Source organism: Salmo salar, chromosome ssa05 (genome assembly GCF_905237065.1).
Source record: "Salmo salar chromosome ssa05, Ssal_v3.1, whole genome shotgun sequence".
Lineage (NCBI taxonomy): Eukaryota > Metazoa > Chordata > Actinopteri > Salmoniformes > Salmonidae > Salmo > Salmo salar.
This window is the reverse complement of record NC_059446.1, coordinates 69169028-69182600: the sequence shown is the minus strand read 5'-3', so window position 1 is coordinate 69182600 and position 13573 is coordinate 69169028. Positions and strand designations below refer to the sequence as shown.

Sequence of the window (13573 nt, the reverse complement as noted above, 5' to 3'; positions counted from 1 at the left end):
ACACTTCACCATCTGGCAGTCCGAAAGACAAATCGGGGTTTGGTGGATGCCAGGAGATTGCTACGTGCCCCAATGCATAGTGCCAACTGTAAAGTTTGGTGGAGGAGGAATAATGGTCTGGGGCTGTTTTTCCATGGTTGGGGTTAGGTCCCTTAGTTCCAGTGAAGGGAAATCATAATGCTACAGCATACAAAGACGTTCTAGACGATTCTGTGCTTTAACTTTGTGGCAACAGCTTGGGGAAGGCCCTTTCCTGTTTCAGCATGACAATTCCCCTGTGCACAAAGCGAGGTCCATACAGAAATGGTTTGTCAAGATCGGTGTAGAAGAACTTGACTGCACAGAGCCCTGACCTCAACCCCATCGACCACCTTTGGGATAAATGGGAACGCCGACTGCGAGCCAGGCCTCATCACCCAACATCAGTGCCCGACCTCACTAATGCTTGTGGCTGAATGGAAGCAAGTCCCCTCAGCAATGTTCCAACATCTACATGAAAGCCTTCCCAGAAGGGTGGATTCTGTTGTAGCAGCAAAGGGGGGGGACCAACTCCATATTAATGCCCATGATTTGGGAATGAGGAGTTCGACGAGCAGGTGTGCACATACTTTGTAGTGTATATTCACAAATTGTTTTCTCCAAAATGCACTGATAGCAACCACACTAAGATATAACCATCAATGTTTTTTCACAACCTAAAATAGCACTTGAACAATAAGTGGTACATTTTAATAATGGCTGAAGAGGAGTTAACAGTATACTTCAGGATTTTGGCAATGAAGCCCTTAAATTTACTTCCCAGAGTCAGATTAACATGTCGATACCATTTTTATGTCTCTGCATGCAGTTTGAAGGAAGTTGCTAACTAGCATTAGCGCAATGACGAAGTCTACGGTAACTACCTCGAACTTCCTTCATAGTGGGGATGTAGATAAAGGGCTTCATTGCCAAAATCCCAAAGTATCCCTATAAGAACAAGCTAAGAACATCATTGCATTTTACAGCACAATACAACAGTTTACAACTATGGCCATGAAAATAGTTCAAGTGAGCAAGAAAAGTCTACTGATAGACAGTGAAAATAGAATCAAAGTAGAATACTACAATAATGATTATATATGGTTACACAAGACAATTAATCCCTCAAATCAATAACAGATTTAGCTAAAACCATTGTTCATATGTTCTGTTGGATTATAATTTTCAGAGTATTCATTCTCATTGTGTAACCTGCACTGTGTCTCCAGACAAAATGCAATGGACCTTTCTGCGGTGGTCTTTCAGTGACCGTAGGCTGGGATAGAGGCGCTGGCAGATGAGGCAGCGAAACGAGTTGGTCTGGTCGTGTGTTTGCAGGTGTTTCTGGAGTCCCTCCACAGTGCCAAACCAGCGCACGCACACAGGGCAACGCATGGGCTTGAAGGCAGGCTTGCACATTCCATTTAGCTGGTGAAACTTGAGGCTGAGGCCATTGGGGAAGTCCATGCTGCAGCGGGAACAGTGGTTTGCCTTCGCTAAAACAGCTCCTTTGTCACCTTTACACCGATTCCAGGAGAGGTGCTTTAGCAGCGCGCCCCGACTGCAAAAGGTGTTGCTGCATCGTATGCACACACAGCGCGGCTGTGGCTTCCTAGGCTTCCGCAGAGGTTGTTGATTTGGCTGAGGGCGCTGTGCTGGCAGAGAGTGTTGCGGAGGCGTATGTCGCTGCTTTGGCAGGGGCTGCCGACGTTGACGTGGCTGCTGTGGAAACCTCAGCAGTAGAGGTGGAGAGCGCTGCTGTTGCATTCCCCCATACATCTGGTGCCGAGGCTGCATGTGCACTTGTAGGTGGACTTCATAGTCTGCCCAGGAACTCAGTGTCTCACCGCATGTGGGGCAGGTATAGGACTCCTGTGCATGCTTTTGCAAATGCTCTAGGAGGAGCCGTGGGGAAGTGAAGCCTGCCCCACACTCACACGTCACTCTCCTGGGAAGAACATTGGGCAATGACATAATACCCCAATTTGCCCCATTATCCTCCAGATTTTTACTACTTTGTGCCACGAGACGTTGCGGTGCCTGGGCTGCTGATATGCCCTGTTGTAAAAGCCCATTATCATTCTTGGCCACGGTTCTACTTAACTGGCACTTCTTCCTATGAATCAGCATGTTATCTTTGCGGTTAAAGCCCCTCCCACAGACATAGCAATCGAATTGGAATTGACCCTTGTTGATTTTCTGTGCTACCGCCCGGAAGGTAGATTGTGGCAGAAATGACCTATTTCCACACAACCTTTGATGCTTTTTTAATGTGCACCCTCGACTGTACGTTTTCTGACATCTATAGCAGGGAAAACGTCTAGCACCATCTTTTATGAAATAAGGCACGCCATCCTTTGTGGACTTGACATGACCCTGAGAAATAGGTTCTTGTAGCATTAAATCATCGTCGTCTTCTGCATCTACTGCCTCAATCAGCACGTCGATCTCAGAATCATCTAAAGGCATTGTCCATTCTCCATCTCTCCCTTCTTGTTTAAAACTACTTGCTGCATTGTCCCCTTCACCTACTCCATCTCCTTGCTGTAGTGTTGCAGATCCTGAATCAATTTCTCCTGGTGTTACTTGCTTGGAAACTTTGGGATAGAAGGATGAGAAGCTTTTAGGTGAACCGGACCAGAGCAAATCAGGAAACTGTGGATATGACCTTGATTCTGCAGAAATCACTTCCTCCTTTATCTGACGAGTGCTGTCAGTGCCCACACTGATGTTTTTGGAGATTAGAGGGCTCTGGTTGACGCCTGTGACAGGCTCCCTTGCTTTAATGTTTTCCCCAAATGCAGTATTTTGGTACAGGGCAGAGTTGGGGGCATGCTGAGGAGGATGGGGTGGCCCCTGACACTTGTGCACATTGAGATTATACCTACGGGCATAGCTGTGCTTGCACACTTGACAAAAGTAAGGCGTCCTAGCTTTAACACTTTGGAAGCTTCTTTGCGGTTGTTGCTTCTTTTGCTTCAGGAATGATGCAGTCTTTTTGATAGAGTAGCATTTACTCCCCACTGAGCTAAGGTGGTGGGGAGCCAGGGGACAGATGTGGTTGTCTGGAAGGGGTGGTTTTCCAATCATCAGTTGTTTACAGTGACGACAACACTTCACTATCTCTTTCCTGTGTAAGGCATGGTGCACTGTCAAGCTGTCCAAGTCCTGAAAAACACTTCGGCAGCGGCCACATTGATATCTCCCCTGTGTGGCCCTATTTCTAGAATCAATAAGCTTTTGGCGGGTCTCAAGAACTACTACAGGGCAGAAGGTCTGAGTCAAAGATATGATACCACTACTGCCAGATGGACGGGCTATTGTCTTTGCACCAGACTTTGTAAACAGGTGTCTTAACTGGCCAATAGAGGGCCCTGGTGTGGAAGCTGCTGTTTCTATGGATTGTGACGTCACCTCCACTGGTATAAGCTCTCTTTTGGGGACCACAAGTCTCTTGTGCCTTAATGGGTAGTGTTGAGCAGGTTGATAACGTTTCATGTAGGCATTTGCGATCATCTTCATTATTGTCTCATTCTTAGGTGCGCCAGCATCTTCTGAAGATGCGCCGCTCGTAACGGGACAGTCTGCATCCTCAGGAGTCTCATCCTGGACGGATTGTGGCGAGGGTTTATGTGCAGTCGAGATGTTCTCAGGTTGGTCAAGCTCATCAGGCTGTAATTCTTGCTCACTTGCGCCTGGAGGGAGGTTGTTCAGCTCTGGAGGTCTGGTTAGGGCAATAAACCCCTTATTTGTATAGACTTCAGGAACGGTGGATGTGCTATTAAGCTGTGGGAGAATTGAACTAGGAATGACAGGAGATAGTGGTGAGAGATGAGAGGGGGGACTGAGGCCCAAAATGGTTTGGCTAAGGGTTGGCTGAGGGGAGACTGGTTGGGCAGGTTCAACCAGACTGCATTCTTCTTGGCTCGAATATCTGGCATCAGTTGTCTGGGTCTGCTGCTGGGGGGTTGAGACATGAGATCTTTTATGCTCCAGCATTTCATTAAAGTTCTGAAACTCATCCCCACAATCACAGATAAAAAGAGAAGGAGCCGGAGTCTCAGGTAGTGCCTTGCAGCAGTGCTGGTCTTGGAGCTCCTTGTTTGAAAACACTTCACCACAGTGAGTGCAGAGAGGCTGCTTCTCAGAATGTGGTGGTTGCTTGTCATATTGAACTGCATGAGAAGCTTGGTGCACCAACAAGGATGCCAATCCAGTAAAGGTGGCTGAACAAGCCACACAGCGATACATTTTAGGGGATGAGGTACTTCCCTGAAGGCCAAGCATTGTGGTACAAGACAGTCACAGTACAAAGGGGGGCTCAGGTGTCCTCAACTGGCTGATCTTGGGTTGTCAGTTTCCTGAAAAATAAAGAAAACACATTTGTCAGGAATATCTGACCTAAGTATCTCCTCAAACGATGAATGTGGTAAATGAGTGAATCTCAACTCTCAACAATATAATATATATATATATATATATATATATATATATATATATATATATATATATATGTATGTATGTATATACTGCTCAAAAAAATAAAGGGAACATTTAAACACATCCTAGATCTGAATGAAAAATAATCTTATTAAATACTTCTTTCTTTACATAGTTGAATGTGCTGACAACAAAATCACACAAATAATCAATGGAAATCCAATTTATCAACCCATGGAGGTCTGGATTTGGAGTCACACTCAAAATTAAAGTGGAAAACCACACTACAGGCTGATCCAACTTTGATGTAATGTCCTTAAAACAAGTCAAAATGAGGCTCAGTAGTGTGTGTGTGGCCTCCACGTGCCTGTATGACCTCCCTACAACGCCTGGGCATGCTCCTGATGAGGTGGCGTATGGTCTCCTGAGGGATGTCCTCCCAGACCTGGACTAAAGCATCCGCCAACTCCTGGACAGTCTGTGGTGCAACGTGGCATTGGTGGATGGAGCGAGACATGATGTCCCAGATGTGCTCAATTGGATTCAGGTCTGGGGAACGGGCGGGTCAGTCAGTCCATAGCATCAATGCCTTCCTCTTGCAGGAACTGCTGACACACTCCAGCCACATGAGGTCTAGCATTGTCTTGCATTAGGAGGAACCCAGGGCCAACCGCACCAGCATATGGTCTCACAAGGGGTCTGAGGATCTCATCTCGGTACCTAATGGCAGTCAGGCTACCTCTGGCGAGCACAGAGGGCTGTGTGGCCCCCCAAAGAAATGCCACCCCACACCATGACTGACCCACTGCCAAACCGGTCATGCTGGAGGATGTTGCAGGCAGCAGAACGTTCTCCACGGCGTCTCCAGACTCTGTCACATGTACTCCGTGTGAACCTGCTTTCATCTGTGAAGAGCACAGGGCGCCAGTGGCGAATTTGCCAATCTTGGTGTTCTCTGGCAAATGCCAAACGTCCTGCACGGTGTTGGGCTGTAAGCACAACCCCCACCTGTGGACGTCGGGCCCTCAAACCACCCTCATGGAGTCTGTTTCTGACCGTTTGAGCAGACACATGCACATTTGTGGCCTGCTAGAGGTCATTTTGCAGGGCTCTGGCAGTGCTTCTCCTGCTCCTCCTTACACAAAGGCGGAGGTAGCGGTCCTGCTGCTGGGTTGTTGCCCTCCTACGGCCTCCTCCACGTCTCCTGATGTACTGGCCTGTCTCCTGGTAGCGCCTCCATGCTCTGGACACTACGCTGACAGACACAGCAAACCTTCTTGCCACAGCTCGCATTGATGTGCCATCCTGGATGAGCTGCACTACCTGAGCCACTTGTGTGGGTTGTAGACTCCGTCTCATGCTACCACTAGAGTGAAAGCACCGCCAGCATTCAAAAGTGACCAAAACATCAGCCAGGAAGCATAGGAACTGAGAAGTGGTCTGTGGTCACCACCTGCAGAACCACTCCTTAATTGGGGGTGTCTTGCTAATTGCCTATAATTTCCACCTGTTGTCTATTCCATTTGCACAACAGCATGTGAAATTTATTGTCAATCAGTGTTGCTTCCTAAGTGGACAGTTTGATTTCACAGAAGTGTGATTGACTTGGAGTTACATTGTGTTGTTTAAGTGTTCCCTTTATTTTTTTGAGCAGTATATTTTGTCAACGTTTATGATGAGTATTTTTGTAAATTGATGTGCACATTCACCGATCGTTTTGACGGGAATACATTTTCTGAACATCACACGCCAATGTAAAATGCTGTTTTTGGATATAAATATGAACTTTATCGAACAAAACATACATGTATTGTAACATAATGTCATAGGAGTGTCATCTGATGAAGATCAAAGGTCAGTGCTTCATTTAGCTGTGTTTTGGGTTTTATTGACACGTCCTTGCTTAGAAAATGGCTGTGTGATTATTTTTGTCTATGTACTCTCCTAACATAATCTAATGTTTTGCTTTCGCTGTAAAGCCTTTTTGAAATCGGACAATGTGGTTAGATTAACGAGAAGTTTCTTTAAAATGGTGTAAAATAGTTGTATGTTTGAGAAAGTTGAATGACATTTTGTTGTTTTTCAATTTGCCGCCCTGATATTTCACTGGCTGTGTCCCGCAGGTAGGACGCTAGCCCATAGACGTTAACTATACACTCATGTACATATTACCTCAATTGGGCCGACCAACCAGTGCTCCCGCACATTGGCTAACCGGGATATCTGCATTGTGTCCCACCCACCAACCCCTCTTCTACACTACTGCTACTCTCTGTTCATCATATATGCAGTCACTTTAATCATATCTACATGTACATACTACCTCAATCAGCCTGACTAACCGGTGTCTGTATGTAGCCTCGCTACTTTTATAGCCTCGCTACTGTATATAGCCTGTCTTTTTACTGTTTTAGTTCTTTACCTACCTATTGTTCACCTAATACATTTTTTGCACTATTGGTTAGAGCCTGTAAGTAAGCATTTCACTGTAAGGTGTAGACCTGTTGTATTCAGCGCACGTGACAAACTTTGATTTAATATGAGGAATTTCAAAAATATTTACACCTTTACTTTTGATACTTAAGTATATTTCAAACCAAATACTTTCAAACTTTTACTCAAGTAGGATTTTATTGGGTGACTTTTACTTGAGTCCTTTTCTATTACAGTATCTTTACTTTTCCACAATTATGACAATTGGATACTTTTTCCACCACTGGTTAAAAGATCCTGAGGCCCATTGTTGTGCCATTAATCCACCACTTTTGCCTCAAGTTTCTGCATGATAAAGTACGGCCCCATGACGCAAGGATCTGTGCACAATTCTTGGAAGCTGAAAATGTCCCAGTTCTTACATACTGATAGGGTTGCAAAGGTTCGGAAACTTTCTGGAAATTTTAATTGGCAAGTTAAGCCCGGGAATTTGTAATTTTGCTTAAATGCACCAACAACAAAAAAAGAGCTCATAACAGTGAACCTTTTTTGTGCGATACATAAGGCAATTCTAGGTCTTGTGGCATATTTGCAAACACTGTGCCAAATCATGTGAGGAATGCAACGAAGATGCAGAATCATCTGGCCAAGTGCATAAAGTTCCCTCAACTCTCACAACCTCTGACAAAAGACCCTCTACTTCTATGCGAGGTGAAAATGACGACTCGGACACCTTATCGATAGCAACAGCTCGTGGTCCTCCTGGAATCAGAAGTTTCTTTGACTCAATGGAGGAACGTAGCCTGAGAAATGCTGATGAATGTCTTGCTCGAGCTGTGTTTGCAACTGATTCACCTCTGATGCTCACAGGCAATGTGTATTGGAAGAAATTTCTGAATGTTCTTCGCCCAGCATACACCCCTCCAACCAGACATGCTTTATCTACTCATTTGCTGGATGCAGAGTTCAAGTGAAGGTCAAGCAAATCAGAGAAAGCAGACTATTGCAATCATCTGATGGGTGGTCGAATGTTCGTGGGCAAGGAATAATTCATTACATCATCTCCACCCCTCAACCAGTATTCTACAGGAGGACAGACACCAGACACACTGGTCTCTATATTGCAGATGAGCTGAAGGCAGTCATCACTGACCTTGGACGATAGAAGGTATTTGCACTGGTGACAGACAATGCTGCGAACATGAAGGCTGCTTGGTCTAAAGTGGAGGAGTCCTACCCTCACATCACACCAATTGGCTGTGCTGCTCATGGATTGAATCTACTCCTCAAGGACATCATGGCACTGAAAACAATGAATACACTCTACAAGAGAGCCAAGGAGATGTTTAGGTATGTGAAGGGTCATCAAGTTATAGCAGCAATAAACCTCACCAAGCAAAGTGAGAAGAATAAGAGCACCACATTGAAGCTGCCCAGCAATACCTGTTGGGGTGGTGTTGTCATCATGTTTGACAGTCTCCTGGAGGGAAAGGAGTCTTTCCAAGAAATGGCCATATCACAGTCTGCCGATATGGATAGCCCCATCAAGAGGATCCTCCTGGAGGATGTATTTTGGGAGAGTGGTAAGCAGCCCGAAACTCCTGAAACCTATAGCAGTAGCCATTGCACAGATTGAGGGAGACAATGCCATTCTGTCTGATGTTCAGACTCTGCTTGCAGATGTAAGAGAAGAAATCCATACTGCCCTGCCCACTTCACTGTTGCTCCAAGCAGAGGAAACTGCAGTTCTGAAATGCATCAAAAAGCATGAAGACTTCTGCCTCAACCTGTTATGGCTAGGGGGCAGTTTTTTCACGGCTGGATAAAAAAAGTACCCGATTTAATCTGGTTACTACTCCTGCCCAGTAACTAGAATATGCATATAATTATTGGCTTTGGATAGAAAACACTCCAAAGTTTCTAAAACTGTTTGAATGGTGTCTGTGAGTATAACAGAACTCAGATGGCAGGCAAAAACCTCAGAAGATTTCATGCAGGAAGTGGCCTGTCTGACAAGGTGTCGTTCTTCTTGTCTCTGTTTATTGAAGAGTGAGGATCTTAGCTGTCCCGTGACACTTCCTACGGCTGCCATAGGGTCTCAGAAGGCGGTAAAAAGCGGAATCCTGGCTTTGCAGGCTCTGGCTGAAAAAAAGTAGCGCGTTTGGGTAGTGGCTGGTTACAGTACTGTGAGACTCAGGCTCGTGCCCGCGTCGACCGAAAGCTTTGTTTACTTTCCTCTGTTTAGCTAAATGGACATTCCCGGTCGGAATATTATCGCTTATTTACGAGAAAAAATCAATTTTTATGCAATTTAAACAGCGGTTGACATGCTTCGAAGTACGGTAATGGAATATTTAGATTTTTTTTGTCACGAATTGCGCCATGCGCACGACCCTTATTTACCCTTTCAGATAGTGTCTGGAACGCACGAACAAAACGCCGCAATTTGGATATAACGATGGATTATTTTGGACCAAACCAACATTTGTTATTGAAGTAGCAGTCCTGGGAGTGCATTCTGACGAAGACAACAAAAGGTAATCAAACTTTTATAATAGTAAATCTGATATTGGTGAGTGCTAAACTTGCCGGGTGTCTAAATAGCTAGCCCTGTGATGCCGGGCTATGTACTTAGAATTTTGCAAAATGTGCTTTCACCAAAAAGCTATTTTAAAATCGGACATAGCGAGTGCATAGAGGAGTTCTGTATCTATAATTCTTAAAATAATTGTTATGCTTTTTGTGAACGTTTATCGTAAGTAATTTAGTAAATTGTTAGCAAATTCCTCCGGAAGTTTGCGGGGGGTATGCTAGTTCTGAACGTCACATGCTAATGTAAAAAGCTGTTTTTTGATATAAATATGAACTTGATTGAACAAAACATGCATGTATTGTATAACATAATGTCCTAGGTGTGTCATCTGATGAAGATCATCAAAGGTTAGTGCTGCATTTAGCTGTCTTCTGGGTTTTTGTGACATTATATGCTAGCTTGAAAAATGGGTGTCTGATTATTTCTGGCTTGGTACTCTGCTGACATAATCTAATGTTTTGCTTTCGCTGTAAAGCCTTTTTGAAATCGGACAGTGTGGTTAGATAAAGGAGAGTCTCGTCTTTAAAATGCTGTGAAATAGTCATATGTTTGAAAAATTGAAGTTTTTGTATTTTTGAGGAATTTGTAATTCGCGCCACGCCTATCATTGGATATTGGAGCAGGTGTTCCGCTAGCGGAACGTCTAGATGTAAGTTAAGCCCCAAGTATGTTAGACCCCAAGTATGCTGGCAAGAGCATCCTGTTTGGTGCAGAGATCAACAAGGCCTATGGTGTCATCACTACTGTGTCTCTCCACCTTGGCAGTCTGGCAAAGTACACTTCCAAGCAAGGGCTTTGGGATGGAGATGCAATATGGCAGTCGTGCCAACATATCTCATCAGCCACCTGGTGGAAGGGACTGTGGATCTGAGGCTCTTTCCCCTGTTGCCTCCATCACCCCCCAAATCCCACCAACATCAGCCGCCTCAGAGCGCAACTGATCTTGTTCGGGAACAGACAAAAGCAGGCAACAGGCTGACCAATACAAGGGTTGAAAACTTTGGCGGCCACCCGGGCAAATTTTGACGCTTTTTAAGCCTGACAACGAGCCATCCTCAACAAGGTTGGAAAGTGACAGTGAAGATGAGGCCTTAGAGTCTGATGTTCAAGAGGTGGACATTGAGGAGGTCCAGGGAGAAGACATGGAAGCCTGGGAGGAAGACAACTAAAGCTTAAGTTTCTAGACTATCATTTTACAGATTTGTTAAACGTTTTTGAAGATGCGATGATCATTCAAAATTCCCTTTTGTTGTTCAGTGAAATCATCCCATGTGAAGAGTCAACTAATTTAATTAAAGTTCAATTCGGAACAATTGTCTTTTATATTTCTATTGGAAGGATTTAATCATTTGCAATTATGTCTACTTATAGTAAAAGGTTTATGTTTCCGTCTCCATATGATATGGTAAATATATCCAATGCAGAAAACATCTACATTTAAACGGTATTAATATTAATTTGTATATCTGTTAATTCCCATATTCCCCACGTTAAGTTTCCACCTCTGAATATTCCCCAAAATGTGCAACCCCACACACTGACCAGACATGTCACGCATTGAGCATGTTTGGGATGTCCTGGATCGACGTGCATGACAGCATGTGCCAGTTGCCACCAATATCCAGCATTTCGCACAGCCATTGAGGAGAGGGACAGCATTCCACAATCAACAGCCTGATCAACCCTATGCCAAAGAGATGTCTCTCTGCATAAGGCACAACAGACACTGACTGGTTTTCTGATCCATGGCCTATTTTTTTTTTATTTTATCTGTGACTAACCGATGCATATCTATATTCCCAGTCATGTGAAATCCGTAGATTAGGGCGGTAGGGTCTAATGAATTTATTTCAATTGACTGATCCTTTTATATACTGCAACCCAGTAAAATCTTTGAAATTGTTGCGCTTATATTTTTGTTCAGTGTACTCTTTTTACAGTTCCACTGGATGATGTAAATATTGTTTGTTGAAACGTTAACTATCAACGTGACTTGTGTCATGTGATAGGTGGCTTATTGTTAACGGTTTCCTATATACTATTGGCTGCCTAGTGATCGCAACATTGTATAGTGAATAGTTGGCAATGATGTTTCGTTTCCAAGTGCTACTGAAAAAGCTTTAGTGAAATGCACTAATTTCGTGTGATACACATTATTACTCTACTGTAGTCTATCAATACATTCCAAATCTTTACACTATACGTAACCCTGAGGGCAGCATATGTGAGGTGGTTACTGGACAAACTAGCTATGAGTTGAACATATTTGGCTGAAAAACTAGTAGCCAGTTGTTTCCCATGGTAGAAACCAGAGGCTGGTGGGAGGAGCTATAGGAGGACAGGCTCATTGTATTGGCTGGAATGGAATTAATGGTACAGTTTCAAACATCAAACATATGGAAACCGCATGTTTGACTCCATTCCATTAATTAATTCCAGCCAATACAATGGGCCTGTTCTCCTATAGCTCCTCCCACCAGCCAACACTGGTGGAAACACATCTGACCCGCTGGCTGCTGAAGCTCCTGTCCCCATGAAGCCAACACTGGTGGAAATGCATCTGACCCGCTGGCTCCTGAAGCCCCTGTCCCCATGAAGCCAACACTGGTGGAAACGCATCTGACCCGCTGGCTCCTGAAGCCCCTGTCCCAATGAGCTCCCGAGTCTAGCTAACTGGCGTCGCAAATTAGCACTTTGCTAGCTAAACTGAGCTGTTTTAGAAGAAAACAGATGATATGAATCAAACACTGGGGCTAGCTAGCATGCCCTTCACGTTATTGGGGCGTGGGAAGGTCAGATTCCTATTTACATTTTATGCTAACATTCATTGAAATTGGTGGTTACAACTGATTTCAGATCCGCCATATTTTCTGTTTTGGTAAGAGCTCAAAGTGATGTCACGCACTGTCGATAGTCATGAATATTCATGAAATTTTCTCGCGCATCTGCAGTAACGCACCCCCACCCGTGCATCCCATTGGTTCCTGCATTCGAGAAAGACATCTTCATGCTTGTGACACTTTTGAATGTGGCTAAAAAAATGGAAATAAAAATTCCGATAATACTTTTCATTCCAGACTGCTATGTACCGGAGTCCTCCTTAATAGCTGCCCTCACCGTCGTTAAAAACATAACTGTGCCTCGGTCGTGTGCTAGGTAGCTTCCTGCTGTGTACCGGAGTCCTCCTTACTAGCTAACACAGTGTCCTTTGCTTCCGCGTGCCAAATACACGCCCTCGTTGTAGTTAACATAACTGTGGAAAAAATAGTGCCCGACAGGCGGGGTCGAAGGACACGGTCTACCGTTGTAATCCAACGTTATTATGCATTATGACCACCTACTGTACTGGAGCGCCCACCTTTCCCGCCCGTCCTATCTTAAAATGTTCCCAATATTAGTATAAAGAGGGATTCCTGCAGATAGAGAAATGCCAACATGCAGGACCTCCCCCAAGTGCGCAGCCCTTCGTGGACATTTCGCTAACGTTCCTGGCCACTTAGCTTTCATTTAAAATGAATGGGGCTCTTGTTTTATCGCCCCCAACATGCTATGTGGATTTCAGGTGTTACGGGGTTAGATGGTATAGGCTACATGGAGCAATGGTGTAGGGCAAAATCATTATTTTAGGATATTTATGCACAAGTCAAGAAAAACGCTGGGCCCTGAAAGAAAGAAATATATGCATCTGATTTACTGCACATAAACACGTTCCTTGCATAACACAATCTAGTAAAATGTATCGACTTTCCTAGATTTATGAACTTTGCACCTGACGAGCGCGCTAAAATAAAAATAAAAACATGCATGATTGCAATGACATTTGTTTTTGTAGCAAAACACCACTTCACGCCATATTGGTGGGATATCTATAGCTTTATAATAATCCATTACATGTCTAATGAAAGTTCGCAAATTAGCTAATTGTTTGAAAAAGTACATATAGTACCGAACAATCAAACTAAGCAGCTATATCGTTACTAGTTTAGAAATGCCACGAGCTTTTGGTAGCGCAATTCAATTCGACGATGGCAGACGTAACGTTAGCCACACAATCAACCATTGCATTAGCTAACTAGGTCCAGAAATGAG

The 13573-nt window shown here is 44.2% G+C and overlaps 1 protein-coding gene across 2 annotated transcripts in view; it reads right to left on the bottom strand.

The window, feature by feature from the left end:
- Positions 1-597: 597 nt before the first annotated feature.
- Positions 598-13573, bottom strand: part of LOC106605599 (zinc finger protein 1035) — a 64397-nt gene continuing 51421 nt past the window's right edge. For both annotated transcript variants that reach the window (XM_014201423.2, XM_014201421.2), the window contains exon 2: positions 598-4379. In XM_014201423.2, coding sequence (XP_014056898.1) covers positions 1219-4305 — 3087 coding nt within the window. In that variant the 5' untranslated portion in view covers positions 4306-4379 and the 3' untranslated portion in view covers positions 598-1218. The remainder of the gene's footprint in view (positions 4380-13573) is intronic.